The 17,680-nt window shown below is 49.2% G+C and overlaps 1 protein-coding gene across 1 annotated transcript in view; it reads left to right on the forward strand.

Moving 5' to 3' along the window:
• LOC121078826 (fer-1-like protein 4) overlaps positions 1-17,128 on the forward strand; it is a 40,848-nt gene extending 23,720 nt beyond the window's left edge. Inside the window, exons 30-45 of the mRNA XM_040575364.1 lie at positions 626-717; positions 1,130-1,261; positions 1,890-1,938; positions 2,796-2,902; positions 3,272-3,403; positions 6,271-6,381; positions 6,855-6,982; positions 7,464-7,634; positions 8,463-8,617; positions 10,279-10,457; positions 11,546-11,631; positions 12,592-12,690; positions 12,955-13,196; positions 14,454-14,734; positions 15,443-15,543; positions 16,085-17,128. Coding sequence (XP_040431298.1) covers positions 626-717; positions 1,130-1,261; positions 1,890-1,938; positions 2,796-2,902; positions 3,272-3,403; positions 6,271-6,381; positions 6,855-6,982; positions 7,464-7,634; positions 8,463-8,617; positions 10,279-10,457; positions 11,546-11,631; positions 12,592-12,690; positions 12,955-13,196; positions 14,454-14,734; positions 15,443-15,543; positions 16,085-16,265 — 2,246 coding nt within the window. The 3' untranslated portion in view covers positions 16,266-17,128. The remainder of the gene's footprint in view (positions 1-625; positions 718-1,129; positions 1,262-1,889; positions 1,939-2,795; positions 2,903-3,271; positions 3,404-6,270; positions 6,382-6,854; positions 6,983-7,463; positions 7,635-8,462; positions 8,618-10,278; positions 10,458-11,545; positions 11,632-12,591; positions 12,691-12,954; positions 13,197-14,453; positions 14,735-15,442; positions 15,544-16,084) is intronic.
• Positions 17,129-17,680: the final 552 nt, after the last annotated feature.

A 17,680-nucleotide genomic window follows, 5' to 3' on the forward strand; every position in this document is an offset into this window, starting at 1 on the left:
CGGTCTTTTAACTGGGGCTAGATATTACACAGTAACTTATTCCTGTGAGAAGTCTGTGTCTGGAATCAGAGTTTTTTAGTCTGTGAAGGACTATTGTATTCACCTATTCCAAACCTATGTGTAACTGGACTGGAGGGCTGTCCTCAGTGAGACCTCTGTCAAGCTTTAGGGAGTGTGAGCTGGTCCACTACAACCAAGGATTTGAGAGGTTTCCACTTCTCTCCTATTGCTGGGTCAAGGACTACTCATTTGGGAATAGATTAACCCAATAGCTCTCTGACAGCAACAACCAAAGCTCCTGATCTGGGAGTGTGTAAATAAATATGGTATGAAGACTAAGAAGCAAAAGATTGATCTGTGGTAGTTTCCAAATAGGTCAAGTGTATCTCATAAATCTGAATTCTTACTAGTCAGTAATGCATGTAGATGATGGTGGCTAGTCTTAGCAATGTACTTGGTTTTCCAGTAAAATTTTGGCACAATCTGCTATCAAAAGCTTTAAAAGAAATCACATTGTGGTGGGTAAGAGAGGTTTTTTTCCTGTGAAATAACAATTGAACAAAATTAGGAAGCAGTGGGCAGAACTAAATGCATGAGAACATGATGCTCTTTCTCTTCATCTCAGCTCGGAAAGTCTCATCCCAGCATCTTCACTCTCAGACTGGCCCTGCTACTGGTGACCCAGGCCCCAGCACTCACCCCTTGAGTTTGGTAAAGGTGAGTGATGTGTTGACCCAGTGAATTTTGAGGTTTGACAGTCCAAACTGAAGGTTACAACCAAAAAGTTCTGAAGTTCAGAGTTAAGTTTCAACCAGCAGCTTTCGCCCTGGACTCAAACACTGCTCTTCCCCTGCCTGTCTCCCGGAAGAGTTTCATGCCTGCTTCTGCTGGTCATTGACACTGCTGCATGTCTGGTCTGTGGCACAGGGAGAAGAGCTGTGTTGCCTTGTGCAATGGATACTGATGCTTTCGTAGCAAAGCATGAACCCAGGCTACACGTAGCTTTGCACCTCCTGTGCTCTGCATGAAAGCTGAGCCTTTGCTGGGGCTATCAGGGTACTAGTGCAGGATGTGTGGGTGTCCTGTGTTATCCTTGCCTCCCTCTGAGCACTTGCTCTGTGCTTTTAAGGCTCCTTTAAAGAAGATTCCTATTAATAAGCTTGCAAAGAAAGAGGATGAATATGATGAGGAGAAACCAGATCTGGAAGAACTGGATTGGTGGTCCAAGTACTATGAGTCCCTGAAGGAGCTGTATAACCAGGTAATCTCTTGTCACATCTGCCAGCCGAGGGGAGAAGCGTCTGCACTGGCTTGAGGAAGATGATTTCATCAGCACGGAGTGCCACAGTAGCCCTGTGGCATGGATCTGCAGGAAGATGTATGCTTTTGAGTGTCAAGCACTCTTAAGGTAGTCAGGTATCAAACACTGGCCAGGTGGGATGATTTCTGCAGGCAATGGATGTTGAAGCATCCCTGAGGCTGAGTGGTTTCGATAATGTGACTGGGATCATGTTAAGACACTCCTGAAAATGTGACATTGCTGATATGAGCTGCAGTGCAGGGACTTTCATGCAGTGTGGAGATTTCACTCTGTCTTCCCAGGGTGGGCTATGGGGGCAGGTCTGCCACAAATTTCCTTGCTTACCTTGCTTCTCCAATATCCCAATCAAAAAAGGCAATAAGAAGATCTGGGGAGAGGAAAAGTTGTTTCCTTCAGGTATGCTGATAAAGCACTCATTGAAAACCCTCCTGCAAAAATGTTAATGCTAAATGATCTCAGTCTGGATATTGCTGACTCTACTTGGCAGTAAGCTTTGGAAGTGTCCTATGCTTGGATAGAGAAGCCATTGTGGTCAGCAATGTAGGGTGACTGTCTGTGTGTGTTTCAGACACGCATTGATGAGGAAGATGCTGAGAATGATGACCTGAATGATGCAGGTGAGTCTTCTGTGGGGAGAGCCAGGCTCTACGCTGTCCTGGAGGGTGGTGGGCTTGTGGTAATGGGCTCTGAGGGGGCAACAGCTTTGCAACATTCAGCAAAAGCAACACAAAAGGGAACAGAGACACTAGAAACATTGGCACAGGCTAACAAAAGCCATTTCAAGTTGAAAACACTAAACTTGCCTCGAGAAAGTTTGAAAAATTTTGTTGAAGCAAGAGCCTTCCTGAGTGAGCAAAACTTTGCAGAAAAATTGGCTGCAAGTATCATGGGATTGCCATGGTGGGAGCAGGAAGTAAAAGTGGAATGGGCAGAAGGGATGATGGAGAGGAAAAACTGTCTGGGAGCTGGGCTTCACTCTGCCTGTGGATACTCACCTTGGATAAAAAATTCACTCGGAAAAACATTAATAAAAAGCAAATGATCTGAGGACAGTATTACAGCTGTAGGCTCAGGTTTGCTGAGGTGTAAGCAGTGACTGGCCTAGCAATGACCTGAATTGATGAGACAGTAAGTACAGAAATTATGTGAATCCTATGGAAGGGTCCAGTCACCTGTGGAAGGTTCCAGGCACCTTCCTCTATTTGCTCTGTCCTTGCCCACTTTCTTCTTGAAGAGCAGCCATTCAGGCAGGCAGGTCTGTGCTGATTTTTGTCCTCTCATGCATACTTGTCTTGCTGGCACAGCTGAGATGTTGTGAGAACACCTGTTATGGAGAGCAATAACTCTAGTTACCTTAACACAAGTCAAAGACCTGGTTGAAAGCAAAAGCTGTTGCTGGGGTCATTTCATAGACGGGCACTTGCCATGATGGGAGAGATCAGAGCATTTCCCAATATCCTATTGACACTTCTAGATGGAGGCAATTTAAATGCAGCCTACATTGACATGGAAGCAGAAGATGAGGCAGTAACTGAAGCTGAACCTGCTCGACCCAAGAGGAAGCTCATTGCCACCCTTCAAGTGAGTGTTGGGGTGACAGATCTGGCCTCTTTCAACCCATGCCCTTTTTCCATGTTGTCCTCACTTTCCTGCAGTGGAGGTTAGACTGGGATAGAGAACCTGATCCAGTAGTGTGCACTGGGCCCCATCTTTGCTGGGCTCTGAAACAGCCCAGCTGTTCTGATCCTGAAGTTCAACTGGGATGCGTGTGCTCACCTGAGGATGGGCCCGGGGTGATAAAGAAAACCTCGCACTGAGTAATACCAGGGTAAAGCAGGACAAGGTGAAATGGTCAAAGCAGGGGAAAGATGGTCTTTCCCCTCTTAAAGGGGACTCTTCTCCCCTTAAGATATCAGGAAAAGGCCTAAGATGACTTTCTACTTCTTACAGATCTATAACTCTGAGCTGGAAAATGAGTTTGGTAATTTTGAAGACTGGCTGTGTATTTTTCCCCTTCATCGTGGCAAAGCAAATGAGGATGAAGATGGAAATGAGGATGAACATTTTGTGGGGAAGTACAAGGTATCATTGGAAAAAAGTTTGTGCTGTACATGGAAGAAAATTCTTAGGGTGACCTGTGTCTCAGAGAATTCAGAGGCCAGCAAAGCCTCAGCGAGGATGAGTGTGTCCAAATAATGTGAGGCTATGGTAAGGCATGGCCAGGGTACTATAGGGGCCTGTCAAAGTAACTGTGTGCTGTGGTCTTTTGTTAGCTGATAAATCCACCTCCTTTAGTTTTTTTACCTCTTAAGAAAGTGAGAGCATGAAGCATGAAGGAACACACATCCCGGTTGAGGCCTCTGGGTATGTTTAGTATGTTAATAAGTACTAGTGAGCTTCACTGTTTTCAAAATTAACAAAGCTTGTCTAAAATAAATATCATTCTCCCACAGAGGAGCTCTTGAAGACTGAAACATCAACTACAAAGGTTGATTTACGAAGGTCCCTAGGAAACCTTTGGTGTCTTCCTGTCTTTGGTACCTTTGGCAGTCCAGTTATGTGCTTGGAGATGTTCAGATCTTCTGGCATCAGCAGTGGCCTGAGAACCTAACTTGCAAACAGGGATGGCCTGGGCCATATGGGCATGATGGTGCTTTTGTAAAGGGCTGTCCCCATGGGCACAGGGTGTCTGTTGTCTGCACGGGCAATGGCTCTGATTTCCCAGCTGGCAAGAGGGGCTGGTCTTGGTGGCTCCAATCCCATCTGAGATGTTCTCTTGTATCTAGCCATTATCATTGGGAGTATCCCTCCCTACTCAGGAGACCTGGAAGGCCCAGCTGATCAATACATGGCTGAGAGGCTGGTGCCATTGCAGGAATTTTGGATTTTTTTGATCATGGGGAATTCTACTCGGCACCTGACCTGATGGTTGTCAATGGGTCCCACCTGTCTCAAAGAGGGAAACAGATTCTAGCCCAGGAGCTGGCAGGGCTTATTGAGAGGGCTTTAAACTAGGTATGAAGGCGGACGGAGATGCAATGAGGCTTGATAGAGGTGAGCCTGGGGGAGGAGTCCCAGGGCTGGGGGGTGAGGGCAATGGCACAACTGAAGTGCATCTACAGCAATGCACACAGCATGGGCAACAAACAGGAGGAGGTGGAAGCCATTGTGCAGCAGGCAAGCTATAACTTCGTCGCCAACACTGACACGTGGTGGGACCACTCCCACGACTGGAGTGCTGCAATGGATGGCTACAAGCTCTTCAGAAGGGACAGGCAACTTAGGAGGGGAGGTGACGTGACTCTCTATATTAGAGAGTGTTTTGATGTTGCTGAGCTCAGGGTTGGGAATGATAAGGTGGAGTCCCTGTGGTTAAGGATCAGGGGGTTGGCCAACAAGGCGGACATCCTGGTGGGGGTCTGTAATAGACTGCCAAACCAAGATGAAGTGGCAGAAGAGGCGTTCCGTAAGCAGCTGACGGAAGTCACTCAATCGTCAGCGCTTGTTCTCATGGGGGACTTCAACTTCCCGGACATGTGCTGGAAATACAACACAGCCCTGAGGAAGCAGCCTAGAAAGTTCCTGGAGTGCGTGGAGGACAGCTTTCTGACTCAGCTGGTTAGTGAGCCTACCAGAGGGGTGCCCCGCTAGACCTGCTGTTCACGAACAGAGAAGGACTGGTGGGAGATGTGGTGGTAAGGAGTTGTCTTGGGCAAGGGACCACAAAATGTTAGAGTTCTCTGTTCTTGGTGAAGTCAGGAGGGGGGGAGGGTGTCAGTAAAACTGCTACCTTGGACCTCCAGAGGGCAGACTTTGAATTGTTCAGGACACTGGTAGGGAGTGTCCCTTGGGAGCCAGTCCTGAAGGGCAGAGGGGTCCAGGAAGGCTGGACGCTCCTCAAGAAGGAAGTCTGAAGGGCTCAGGAGCAGGCTGTCCCCGTGTGCCATAAGATGAGCTGGCAGGGAAGAAGACTGGAGTGGCTGAACAGGGAACTTCTGCTGAGTGTCCGGAAGAAAAAGAGAGTATATGTCCGGTGGAAGAAGGGGCTGGAAACTTGGGGAGAGTACAGGGAAGTTGTCAGCTGTGCAGAGAAAAAAATCAGGAGGGATCTGGCCAGGGTCGATGGGCAGAGGCCAAGGGGATGAGGTTCAACATGGCTAAGTGCCGGGTCCTGCACTTTGGCCACAACAACCCCATGCAGCGCTACAGGCTTGGGGCAGAGTGGCTCGAAAGCTGTGCAGAGGAAAAGGATCTGGGGGTGCTGATTGATGCTGGCCTCAACATGAGCCGGCAATGTGCCCAGGTGGCCAAGAAGGCCAACGGCATCCTGGCTTCTATCAGGGATAGTGTAGCCAGCAGGACCAGGGAGGTGATCGTCCCCCCTGTACTCTGCTCTGGTGAGGCCGCACCTCGAGTACTGTGTTCAGTTCTGGGCTCCTCAGTACAAGAAGGACACGAGGCCCTGGAACATGTCCAGAGAAGGGCTGCGAAGGTGGTGAAGGGCCTGGGACACAAGTCCTATGAGGAGCGGCTGAGGGAGCTGGGGGTGTTTAGTCAAGAGAAGAGGAGGCTCAGGGGAGACCTTATTGCCCTCTACAACTACCAGAAAGGAAATTGTGGGGAGCTGGGGGTCGGCCTCTTCTTGCAGATGACTACGGATAGGACTAGAGGGAATGGCCTCAAGTTGCACCGGGGGAGGTTTAGGTTGGAAATTAGGAAACATTTCTTCTCAGAAAGAGCAGTCAGGCATTGGAACGGTTGCTCAGGGAGGTGGTGGTGTCACCGTCCCTGGGGATGTTCAAGGAAAGGTTGGACGTGGTGCTTAGGGACATGGTTTAGAGGGTAACATTGACAGTAGGGTGATAGTTGGACCAGATGATCTTGGAGGTCTTTTCCAACCTTAATGATTCTATGATTCTGTGATTCTATCTGCAGTGTCTTTATTGCAGGGCTCCTTCTATGTCTACCCTACTGTGGAAGCCAGCAAGGAGCCAAGGGTCTCCCAGGGTGTTCCAAGGAACAGGCCCATCAAGGTTCTCATTAGAGTTTATATTGTTAAGGTAGGTCTCTTGTGGTGGTGACAGTAATGCTTGGAGGTCTGCCCCTTCCTAAGGACCTCCTGCCATTCGCCACTTAGTGAATTTGAGCAGTGGCACTTGTGAAAGGCTCGATACTGGCTTACAGGCTCTGCTTGGCCAGTTGGAGTTCGTTACAGTGAGGGCTTGTATTTATTCCTTGTCCATGGAGAGCCTTCTGGGCTTTGTATCTTCATGAGGTGCTAAGAATCTAGATGGGCATTGCCCAGCTCCTGTCATCTGCCTTAAGACAGTGAGCAAGCAGGTGGGCTGGCAGCTGGAGGCATCTGTTGCTTGTTAAGTGGGGATTTGCATGGCAGCAAATGTGTTTCACTTGCTGGGGCAGCTACTGGAAACACCTGACCAGTGAGCTTGGGTGGTCTCAGGCCCCACACAGTGTCTCCTATGCATGTTGCTCTCTGCAGCTGATGTATGGCTCTACCTCTTGTGTATTCCAGGCTACAAACCTGTCTCCAGCAGACCCCAATGGCAAAGCAGACCCCTACGTGGTGGTGACAGTGGGGCAGGAGCGGAAGGACACCAAGGAGCGATACATCCCAAAGCAGCTCAATCCTGTGTTTGGAGAGTATGCAGGAAGTTTTCCTCTAGTAGGATTAATGGGAATAGTGTAAATATAGGGCTCAGGCTATGGCCCAGCATTTGCAGTCTTCTGTTCCTCTCTGCTGGAGAATCTTGTGCTATAACACAAAGGTGCCAGACATGTCTCCTGCCTCCATCTGTCACAGGAGTGTTTGGGTTTAGGAGTGAAGCACTCAAAGGACTTGATTTAAAAGACAAAGTAGCAAGCCAAGCAGCAACAGAACTTTGGAGACGTTTGTCCTTACCTCCAACAAGGAGCTCTATCCAACAGCATACACTCCTGGATAAATAACTCCTTTGTTTGAATATGCACACTGAAAACTGCACACACTGAACTTTGCAGAGCCAAATTCTATCAGAGTCTTAGGGTTGGCAAATATAGTTCTTAAATGGGTAGGATGGGTGAAACAGAGTATGTATTTCATATCTCCTTGCTAACTGCACTTTCCCAATCTGCTTCTGTCCAGAGTCGTGGAGCTGACAGTCTCCTTTCCCATGGAATCAGAGCTCACTGTGGCAATATTTGACCATGATTTGGTTGGATCTGATGATCTGATTGGGGAGACCAAGATTGATTTGGAGAATCGATTCTACAGCAAGCACAGGGCCAACTGTGGAGTGGCTTTGCAGTATGACATGTAGGTACTAGTCTGACACATTAGGGCCATGAGAGTTCTTTTCGCCTACTGTTCAGGTGGGTAACAGAGCACCTCCAGTTCTGGAGGATGACCCTTTCATCCACGGTATTCTTTGAGCAGGTATCATGCAGATGCACTACAAGGAATATGGATAAGTCCATCTCTTTTTATTATTATTATTTTTTTGTCTCCTACCCATTTCCTGTGATAGTTCTAACTCCTACTGCAGAAGGATACATTTTGCATGTAGTAGCAAAAAAATCTTTAATGCTTTCATATTGGTGTTCTGTGAAAAAAAAAATCATTTAATAGTGTTGTAATTTTGACCTTTTTCAGAAAGTAAGGCAGTTTCTTTAGAACTAGATGATTCTGTGAGCACCTAGGCTCATGATGTCTATTTTCCTTTGTCCTCATGTAGTATATATTCTCTGGTATATTTTTCTGGTGTGTTTGGCCACATTTTCAGTAAACACTTTTCTCCCCTGTTACTTGATAATTAGCTGTTGGAATTGAGCTGTTAATTAGCTGTTGGAATTGAGTTCCCAGAACAGCTAACACCTCTCTCCCAGTTCAGAGCTGCAGCTGGAATTGCTGCTGTTGCTGCTCTGATGCCAGTGGTTCTGTGAGGTGCAACCCTGGCTTGTTCTGGGAGAGGAAAGCTCATTAAGCTTTTCATTCATTAAGCTTCTTTGTGTCTGTGGTTTCCCCAATGAAATTCTGAGCAGGGAGCTTGTGGCATAGCCTGTGTTGGAAGGAGGACAGAGGATCTCCTAAACTATGAAAAAAACCTATCATGTCTAAACTATATGTGTTCTCCCTTCCACACAGAGATGGCTACAACATGTGGCGAGATGCTTTCAAGCCCACACAGATCCTGGATAGCTTATGCAAGAAAACCTCGCTACCTGCAGCAGAGTACAGACAGGAGGAGGTCAAAGTGGGCAATAAAATCTTCAAGGTTCCTCCAGAGGCATTTCCTGAAGGTACAGAGGGCATGGCTACTCCTGTGCTCAGTGGTGAACTGGGCTAGGAACCCAACCCAACAGCCTCTCTTCCCTGAAGTGTCCAGGCTAGTTGGGCTGTTTGCCCCCACTTTGCACCCTGCCCATATTTCTGGGTCACTGTTGGGAGCATTCTCAGCACTCAGTGTCCTGGCTTTGGTGGATGATGGTATTGCAATGGGGGAGTTTTGATCCAGGCCATTAGATCCCAAAGCAGCTTCTCAGACAGTGAGTGGAACATTTCTTCTGCAAAGTAAACCCGCTCGCACAGCAGTGCATGGGCATTTGATCCTTGTTCAGCCAGAAAAGGTGTAGCTTATTCTAGTGGCTGACACTGTTATGGAGCTTTATCTCCATCTGCTTGTGACCACCATCACCAAGACATTGGGTGGGGGGGAGAAGGGGAGACTTTTACAGTCTCCTTTCCTTCTCCTAGATGGCTTCATCCTTCAGGGATGCTCTCTGCTTCTGGTGGTTTTGGGTGCTTTGGGTAACACCCCACTGCTCCTCACTATTTATTTCCTCCTTATGGGCAGCTTCCACATCTCCTTTGCTATTTTTTTCCTCCTTACTGGAATTATAAGCTGTAAGTTGGGGCCACAGGTGACCAAGAACATGGTGACTTACACCCTTTGCCAGCAGTGATGCAGAACCTTCCTGAACATAGGCCTATTCCTTCTGAGCATGTTCCCTCCGGTGACAAACACTCATGCAGTGAGACCAGCCTGGAGAAAAGGATGGAGCAGATGTGGCCTGCTTCTGGATGACTGGATCTTGTGAGGCAATGCTATGTTGCCTGCAGAAAGGATGCTTTCTGTGTCTGTCCTGCCCAAAGAGCAGGACACTTTTATGTGTTCAGACAACTTTACCTTCTGCTTGTTTCAGTGTTCCTCTGCTTTCTGCTGGTCTCTAAGGGTTGGTTGTGTCATGAACAGGAAATAAATCCCACTCAGGAGAGGACAAGGCTGCCCTGTGGACCTCTGTCGTGATCAGGGCCTGCTTGGGATGGTTTTGGTTTCAGAGTGATATCCAAAGGACAGGTGTTCTCTTTAAACCTGGGAGTGAGTGGGTTAGTATGTCCTTACCCATTGGCTCCTGTTTTTCTCCCCACCAGCAGGCTTTACTTTGGCCTTGAACTGCTATTTGCCTTCACTCTATGCCAAATGAGTCAGTCAGCAGCACAGACTGTTAATTAATGAAGGGCATGGCCATATGTCATTGCTAAGTGACAAGTAGTGCTTCCTGGAGCACTTTCAGGGCAAAACTGCTCATCTGAGGGCCTGCTTGCACCACAACAGAAACATGAGGACTTAAACTGCCCCAGAGGGTCACACCCTGCTCAGCATCCCATGGATCCTTTTCCCAAGGCTATAGTAAATGCTTTTTTGCCCTTTTTGTCTTATTTCTCTTAGCTTGCTCATCTTCTGCTTACCGTTTTCCTCATCATTGCAGCATATTGAACTCTTTCCCTTCATTCTTATCCTCCTACTTCTCCGGTTTTTGTTTGTTTGTTTGTTTCTTCTGGGAAGCTGCTTGTTTGCCCAGTCCATCATCTACGCATACCTGTGCCGGTGACTGATTTCCTGAAGCAGCTCTTTCCAGCCAGATTCCTTCATCTTCTGCCTGACTCTGTCCTGCTGCAGAGGCCTCTGCAAGGAACCAGAGAGGAGTGGCAGATGAGAACTGTTCAGTGGATGATGAACACAAGGCTTTGTACGTCCTGCAGCACTGGGAAGAGATGCCAGGATGTGGGTACAAGCTGGTACCAGAGCATGTAGAGATCCGGTCCCTTTACAACCCAGAGAACCCTGGGCTCGTGCAGGTGAGATGTGTCTCCTTGTCCAACTTAGACATTTCTCTGGCGAGGACTTTTGGGGTGGCTGGTTCCCAGCTCCTTGGCTGGTCCCCTGTTGTCCCTTTGTCTCCTCATTGTGGCACAAGTCCCATGCTCTGCCCCTTCCTGGGTGGGCAACTGGAGCTGTGTGCACGTCCTGCCCTGCTATGGAAGGAGGACTGCTGCCCTTGTGTGTTTTTTGTTCAGATCTACCCTTGGAGTTCTAGTGGAGCTCCTGGACCTCTCTTCATTGATGTTGTGGTCACAATGTTGGTGGCCAAGAGTCCTTCCTTCCTCCTCAGGCCACACAGCTGCTCCAATGAGGATACTGTGTGGGTGGCAAGGGACCTGCTCTGCCATGGTCGGTGGTAGTGTCCTTGCCTTTCCCTGCCTCTTCCTCTCCTTTAGTCCCTGTCATTGCTCCTTTGCTCCCCTGCAAAAGCCCTGTTCTGCCCCCTTGTCTTCTTCCTGCTCTCCCAGGTCACCATCACCGTAGAACAGGGCCTTGGAAGTAACGTTGGTGGCTCCTGACCTGGGGATCTGGGCTGGGGTCCCAGCTCCCTTTGCTGTTCAGACAGCAGAAGCTGCTCCCACGCTTTGAGCTGGATGTGAGCAGTGCCTGCAGGGAGTGTGGGACAGCAGCTCCAAGAGGAGGTGTTTCCTTCTGCTGGTGCCAATGGCCATACATTGAGCTCTGTCTGGTGGTTCATCCACCACAGAGCACCTGGAGATGGAGAGCCAAGATGCTCTGCACTGTGACTGGCCTGTGCTGCAGCCAGGCTGCCCATGGGGTTTCCAGGCTGGAAAGATGTTTGTGTTTGAAATAGACTCAGTTCAGCTGAGATGTTTTTTTCTTTGCATCAGGGTGGGGAGGTAAAGAAGGTATTTTGAGTAGTTCCAATTTTTTTTTCCAACCCATTCTAAAATACAGTCACACAAAGCTCTGAAGTGCTGGGGGTGGGGAGGAAGGAGACAAGTAGTGGCTTTCTGGTGAAAGCTTTCCTTGCAGGTCCAATCCTTTGCTCCTTGAAGGGTGGTCAGTCGTCTGAAACCTCTCTGCTCTCTTCTCTCATCAGGGCTCCTTGCACATGTGGATTGACATGTTTCCAAATGATGTCCCTGCACCACCACCAGTGAATATCAAGCCACGACTACCTATCAGGTAGCACCCCTGGGAGCAGAGCTGGGACTAGTGAGCCCATGTGGAGGGTTACTGTCCCCCGCTGTGCCTGCTGGGATGTGCTGCAAAGTCCCATGCAGACTGGTTGTGCTTTCTGACACACAGCACTCTCCTCTGCTTCAGTTCTGGGTGTAGGATGGTGTCTTGGTGCATTGGCGTGGGGCACAAGTGCTTCAGCTGCACAAGTGCTTGTGAAGGGCAGGGTTAAACTCCTTGAATGGTGGACATAGAGGAGATGGAAATCCAGGTCTGAGCTATTCACATAGCTCTTTTCTGGTTAGTGAATGGAAGTCCTCTGGGTGCCTGGAGAAGCGAAGTTGAAGGAGGTGATCTGTTGTTTTCAGTGATCTAATGAGACTATTCAGATGACGGGTCTGGGTTCTTCTCAGAGGTGCATGTGAAAGGACATGAGATAATGAACACAACTTGCAGCAAGGGAAACTCCAACTAGATATAGTTCACAATGAGAGTGAGGAAACTCTGGGACAGGGACGCAAGGAACTGGAGAAGTGCTGGGATATTCAGCCTTGGAAATATTCGTAACTCTTAAAGACAAGGCCCTGAGCAATCTGATCTACTGTGAAGTTAGAGAAGGAGGTTGGAGTGGAGACTGCAGAGGTCCCTTCCTGCCTAAGCCTTTCTGTGTCCCTGTGTCTTAGTGGTGCTGGGAGGGCTTGCACCACACCAGGAATTAGCTTTGCATAAGCTGCTTGTTTTGTCTGTGGGTGTTCGTCTTGCAGGGCTGTAACCCAGCAAAAAAGCAAAGGCTTTGTGCAAGGCAATGAGACTGCTGGGCTGGGCAGGGCCAGAGGAGCCTAGTCAGGGTACCACAGGGCTAGGAGGGTTCAGGTGCTACTGCTCCACTGGTGTAGACTTAATCTGCCCCCCCAGGCACCAAGCATGAGAGTAGGTGTCTCACCCACCCCTGTGTCCCTCCCACAGCTATGAGTTGCGTGTGATTATCTGGAACACAGACGACGTAATCCTTGATGATGTCAACCCAATAACTGGAGAGCCTTCTAGCGACATCTACGTGAAAAGGTCTGACGGGAGCCAGCAGGAGGACAGATCCTGGCTGTCCAGCTCTCTGCTTGGCCCCTCACCCCTCACTTACTCCTCTGAACCTCTGCTCCTCCCTGCCCCTGCACTGGATGCTGTTAGCCCCAAAGATGGTGGTCAGGTGTTGGCACAATCTGGCTGTTTGTCCCTTCCTTTCCCGCTACCCCATGGGTAGCCCCTCCATCTTTCTAGTCTGTCTTTGGGACTGAGTGACAGGGGTAGGAGATAACTGAGTTTCTCCTGCAGCTGGATAAAGGGACTCGACCATGACAAGCAGGAGACGGATGTTCACTTTAACTCCTTGACTGGGGAGGGCAATTTCAACTGGAGGTTCATCTTCCGCTTCAACTATCTCCCAACTGAGAAGGAGATCACCTACAAGAAGAAGGATTCTGTCTTTTCAGTGGAGGAATCAGAGTTTCGTGAACCAGCTGTTCTGGTCCTCCAGGTCTGGGATTATGACAGGATCTCAGCTAACGACTTTCTAGGTATGGTATGGTCTGCTGGGAGTGGGGTGGCTGTCCCTCACCTTGCTGGAGTATTACAGCATTTTCCTGGGGGTCCAGCTCTTCAAGACGAGACACCAGCAGTGCCATATCAAGCTCTTCAGCTCAGCAGTAACCTGGGCTGGCTTTTGGCATGTGAGTGATAGGCAGAGCATGGTGGTGCGCAGCTGCCCCACAGAAACACACTGAGTTGGCATGCTTGTCCCAAGGCCTTGCTGGGACTACACCCAACAAGGACCTTGTACCTCCATGTGATGCTTTCAGTGGTGATTTGTTCAGCAGTGCTAATCGGGCACTAAGGAAAGTGTTAGAGAGCAATACCAGTGCTTCCTGGCAAGCACAGTCTCAGGAATGTTTAGGCAGGAAGGGGTCTGCAGTCTATTGCAAACTGTCCGCTCCGAGTAGGGAGATGCAATGTAGATCAGGTTGCTCAGAGCCTTGTCTGGGGGAGTTTTGACAATCTCCAAGAATGGAGATCCCAGCATCCCTCTGGGCCCCTCTTCTATGCTGCACCATACTCATCATTCTCAAATTGTTCTACCTATCTCTAATTAGAGTTCTCCTTGCAGCAGCTTGTGCCTGTTGCCTTACATGATCTAGTTAGCTGACATCTCTCTTGTGTTGGGGGGTCCAAAAATGGACACAATACCGATACACAGTCTCACCAGAGCTGAGCAGGGGGGAATTCCCATTTCCCTTGGTTGCTGGCCAATACAGACCAGTATGTGTTAAGACTTACTTGCTGCAAGGCCTGAGTGCTGAACTGGGGCAGGAGCTCCTTCCAAGGAAGACAGTAGAAGGCCAAACAGGGGAGTGAACTGAGGCTGTTTCAGGTATAGGTCAGAGGTGAAAACCTCAATAAGTTTTCCAGATTTTATAATTCCTTATTAAAGTCTGCAGGAACAAGGCGGGAAGAGGAGCTTGGTGTGTGAGGAGAGCAGGGTGGAACATGGCATTGTTTTCACAATAACCCACTGTACCACATGCAAGCCAAACTGGCCACATCAGACTGAGGAGATAAGACCTGTAGCTTCTGCCTCTTAGTCTCCAACTCTTGGGCTGGTCCTTTCCTATGCTGAGCTTCGTGTTCTCCACTCATAAATGTGCAATACACTGTTAGACCATTGCAGCAGCTGGGACATGCTAGCGGTGGTAGGAGCATGGCTGAGACAAGCCAATTGATGCGTGAGGTTCACCGCAGGGTTTCGCCATGAGCTTCTCTCTTTACGGTGCCTGCAGGCTCCATCGAGCTGAAGCTGCATGACATGGTGTGGGCGGCCAAGAGCTCAGAGCATTGCACCATCAAAATGGCAAAGGAGAATGCTACACCTCGCTTCTCCATCTTCCGAAACAAGCGCATGCGTGGCTGGTGGCCCTTCATCAGACTTGAAGATCAAGAAGACAAGGAGAGAGAGGAGAGGAAAGCCAAGCAGAAAAGGAAGAAAAAGAAGTGGAGCAGCTCTGTCAAACAAGAAGACATTGAGTTCACGGACCCCAGTGGGAACAAGTACCTCCTGACGGTAAGGCAGGGCATTAGCAGAGGTGAGCAGAGAGCCAGTGACGTGCCTTTGCCATGACATGGCTACCTGTCCTGTGTGCACGTAACCTGCAGAGGCAGCAATGGCCTAGTTGCCCAGAACGTCATGTAGGATCTTGGGGACCTGTCCCATCTGCTGCAAGTCCAGTGCTTCATCTACCCACAGGTGCCAGCTGGAGTGGTGTGCTGGTGGCGTCTTCACATCTTCTTCTGAGCTTCCTGTAGAGCAGTTCTCAGCAAGAGGAGCAATGCAAGAGGCACCTGGCTCCCCATAAACCATACAGGACAGCAGAAAGTTAGGCATATCCTAGGGTCTCTGCCAACCCCAGAGAGGCAGGTGATGAATATCCCTGAGTGGACTTGCTGCTGATGGCCCTGCTAGTGGACCATTGCTTGTCCCTATGGCTGACTTGTTTTCAGTACCAGTGTGAGAGGTTGCAGCCAAATTCAGATAACTGGGGAGTGCATTATAATATAGTGTCTTCCCTGCCAAATGGTTAGTTTTCGGCCAGACCACAATTTCCTCTGGTTGTAAAATAAGAGACTCTGCAGCTAATGACTGGAAGGAAAAGTTAATTCCTCTCCAAGTGGCACTGGGAGAAAAATAGCCAGTCTAGGCAAGGCACATGGCTAGCAAGCTGCTTTGTGAAGCAGCATGTGCAGCTGTGGCTCAGGCATGTTCCCCCTCCAGGGTAAGGTGGAAGTGGAGTTCCAGCTGCTGACCGTGGAGGAAGCTGAGAAAAGTCCTGTTGGTTTGGGCCGAAAAGAGCCCGAACCCCTGGAAAAGCCTAAGTGAGTATCTGCATTCATCACCTTTTAGAATGGTTGGCTCGTGTCAGGGGTATCTGTGTTTTTGGCAGCAGTGTGGGAAGAGGGAGAATCTACTCATCAGGAAGTTCAGAGCAATTGAAGGACAAGGTGGTGGGATCTGCAGGACTGGGGCTGCCAGAGCTTCCCAGAGCTTGGGTGGGTCCAGCAGGACTTGTGGCAGCCGCAGCTAGGCCAGGGCTGATCTCAAGAGGGTACTCAGGGCAGTTGTGCTGTAACATCACCTGTATAAAGGGCACCTCTCATTTAACCATATGAACATACCTGTTAGCCATGGGGGTGCAGAACAGCTCTGCTGGGGCTGTCCTGAGGCTCAGGAGCCAGCGCTGCTGTCAACAGTGCTTTCACAAGGACTGTAATTATTGTAGACCCCAGGGTAATCCTTTCTGGAAGCAGCAGGAAGAGCTGGTGGCCTGTGAGGTTGGCAGGGCACCAGTGCAGAGGAGCTTATGTGCTGCTCTGTGGCTTGAGCCTCTGCTGATCTCTTCATCCATTTATGTTCCAGCCGGCCAAAAACTTCTTTCAACTGGTTTGTGAATCCTATGAAGACCTTTGTGTTCTTCATCTGGAAGCGATACAAGAAGTACATAATTGTGCTGTTCCTGGTTGCTCTTCTGACTGTCTTCCTGGTTTTACTGATCTATACAATGCCTGGATACATCAGTGAGAAGATCATCAATGGATAAATGGTCTCCAGAACAGGACTATTCAAAGACAACTGTGATTATTGCAAGACTTGAGGCTAGATCAGAAAGTTTAAGGAAACCCTGGAGGTGCACAGACAACCTTCAGGGTGAGAGGCCTGGAGAAGTGGCCTCTCTATGAGGAGTCATGTTTCTTGCTAAGTCCCCATGAGATGCTAAGAAGCCAAGTAACCAACCTACTAAATAAGGCAAACTCCTTCAAAGACAGTTACAGCTGTGGGAAAAAAATGTTCTTTGTTGACCTCGGGGGGATGGTGGAAAAAGGATCACAGATGGGGCTGGCCCCACAGACATGGCAGCTGAAATCAGCTTTTGCTGTTGAGAGCCATTCTGGAAGGGATGGGGACATACAGAGCCATCTATGCCCTGGCTAGACAATACCTGGTACTTCTCAGGCCTCCTCCTGCCTGAGGAATTCAGAACACATTGTATGGGGGAAGGCAGGTCTGGTGGAGGGGGGGGCCTGGTGGAGGTGGGACCTGGAAAACCTTTGAATGGGGATTGCCAGGGTGCTGCTGCTGGGTGAAGGGGAGTAGAAAGACAATATAGCCAAGGTAACCATGAGCTCTTGTTGTTCCAAGAGCATGGGAACAGAGAGGTCAGCTCTGGACATGGTGGCAGCACCCCCTGGGACACAGGCTGTTTCTGGTGGTCATGCCTCACTACCTGTTTAACAGCGTTCTTTGCATGTGCTGGGCTGGGTATCAGGCTTGCTTCAAATTTCATTTTAGATCTTCATTTCCACCGGAATAGAGTAATAGAATGATAGAATGGTTTGGGTTGGGAGGGAATTTAAAGGTCATCCAGTTCCAACCCAATTCCAATAAAAAACTCCTTGGATGCTCTCTCTGACATTGCTTGGGTTTCCTAGATGTTCCCCCAGAGTCCCGCTGTTGCAGGCAGCCTTCCTGAGGCACCTTTGCCCTTCCTTCCAGGTAGCACAGCACTGGGATGTCAGCATAGGGTTGTCAGCATGAATCCGCATTATGGTGTTGGGCTGATGTAAATTAAATGAGACTTGTTCTCAGCATGGTCTCCATTGCCCCAGGGTTCCTGTCATCTGCACAGTCATTGCTGACACAAGCTCTGGCATAATTGGATCTCAAATCAAGGTGCTTCACCATGAGGTTTGACAGGATGGATTCCTTCCTAGTGCAGGAGGTGACAGTGCAGAGGGACAGTGGCATCTCCAGTGAAATTAAGTGACAGTGTTTTTTTGTTGTTGTTGTTATTGAAGACAGTTGGCTAGTTTGTCTTTTGAATGGAGCAGGAATGGAACAAGTTTTGGGGAGAAAACATCCAGCTGTGGAGAGCCAGGCAGGCAGGGTAAGGAGTGGTGGGGACTCTGGCTGGGACCCTGCAGCTGGGTGCGGGTGAGGGGCAGGCACAGTGCTCCC

This window comes from Cygnus olor, chromosome 16 (genome assembly GCF_009769625.2).
Source record: "Cygnus olor isolate bCygOlo1 chromosome 16, bCygOlo1.pri.v2, whole genome shotgun sequence".
Classification (NCBI taxonomy): Eukaryota; Metazoa; Chordata; class Aves; order Anseriformes; family Anatidae; genus Cygnus; species Cygnus olor.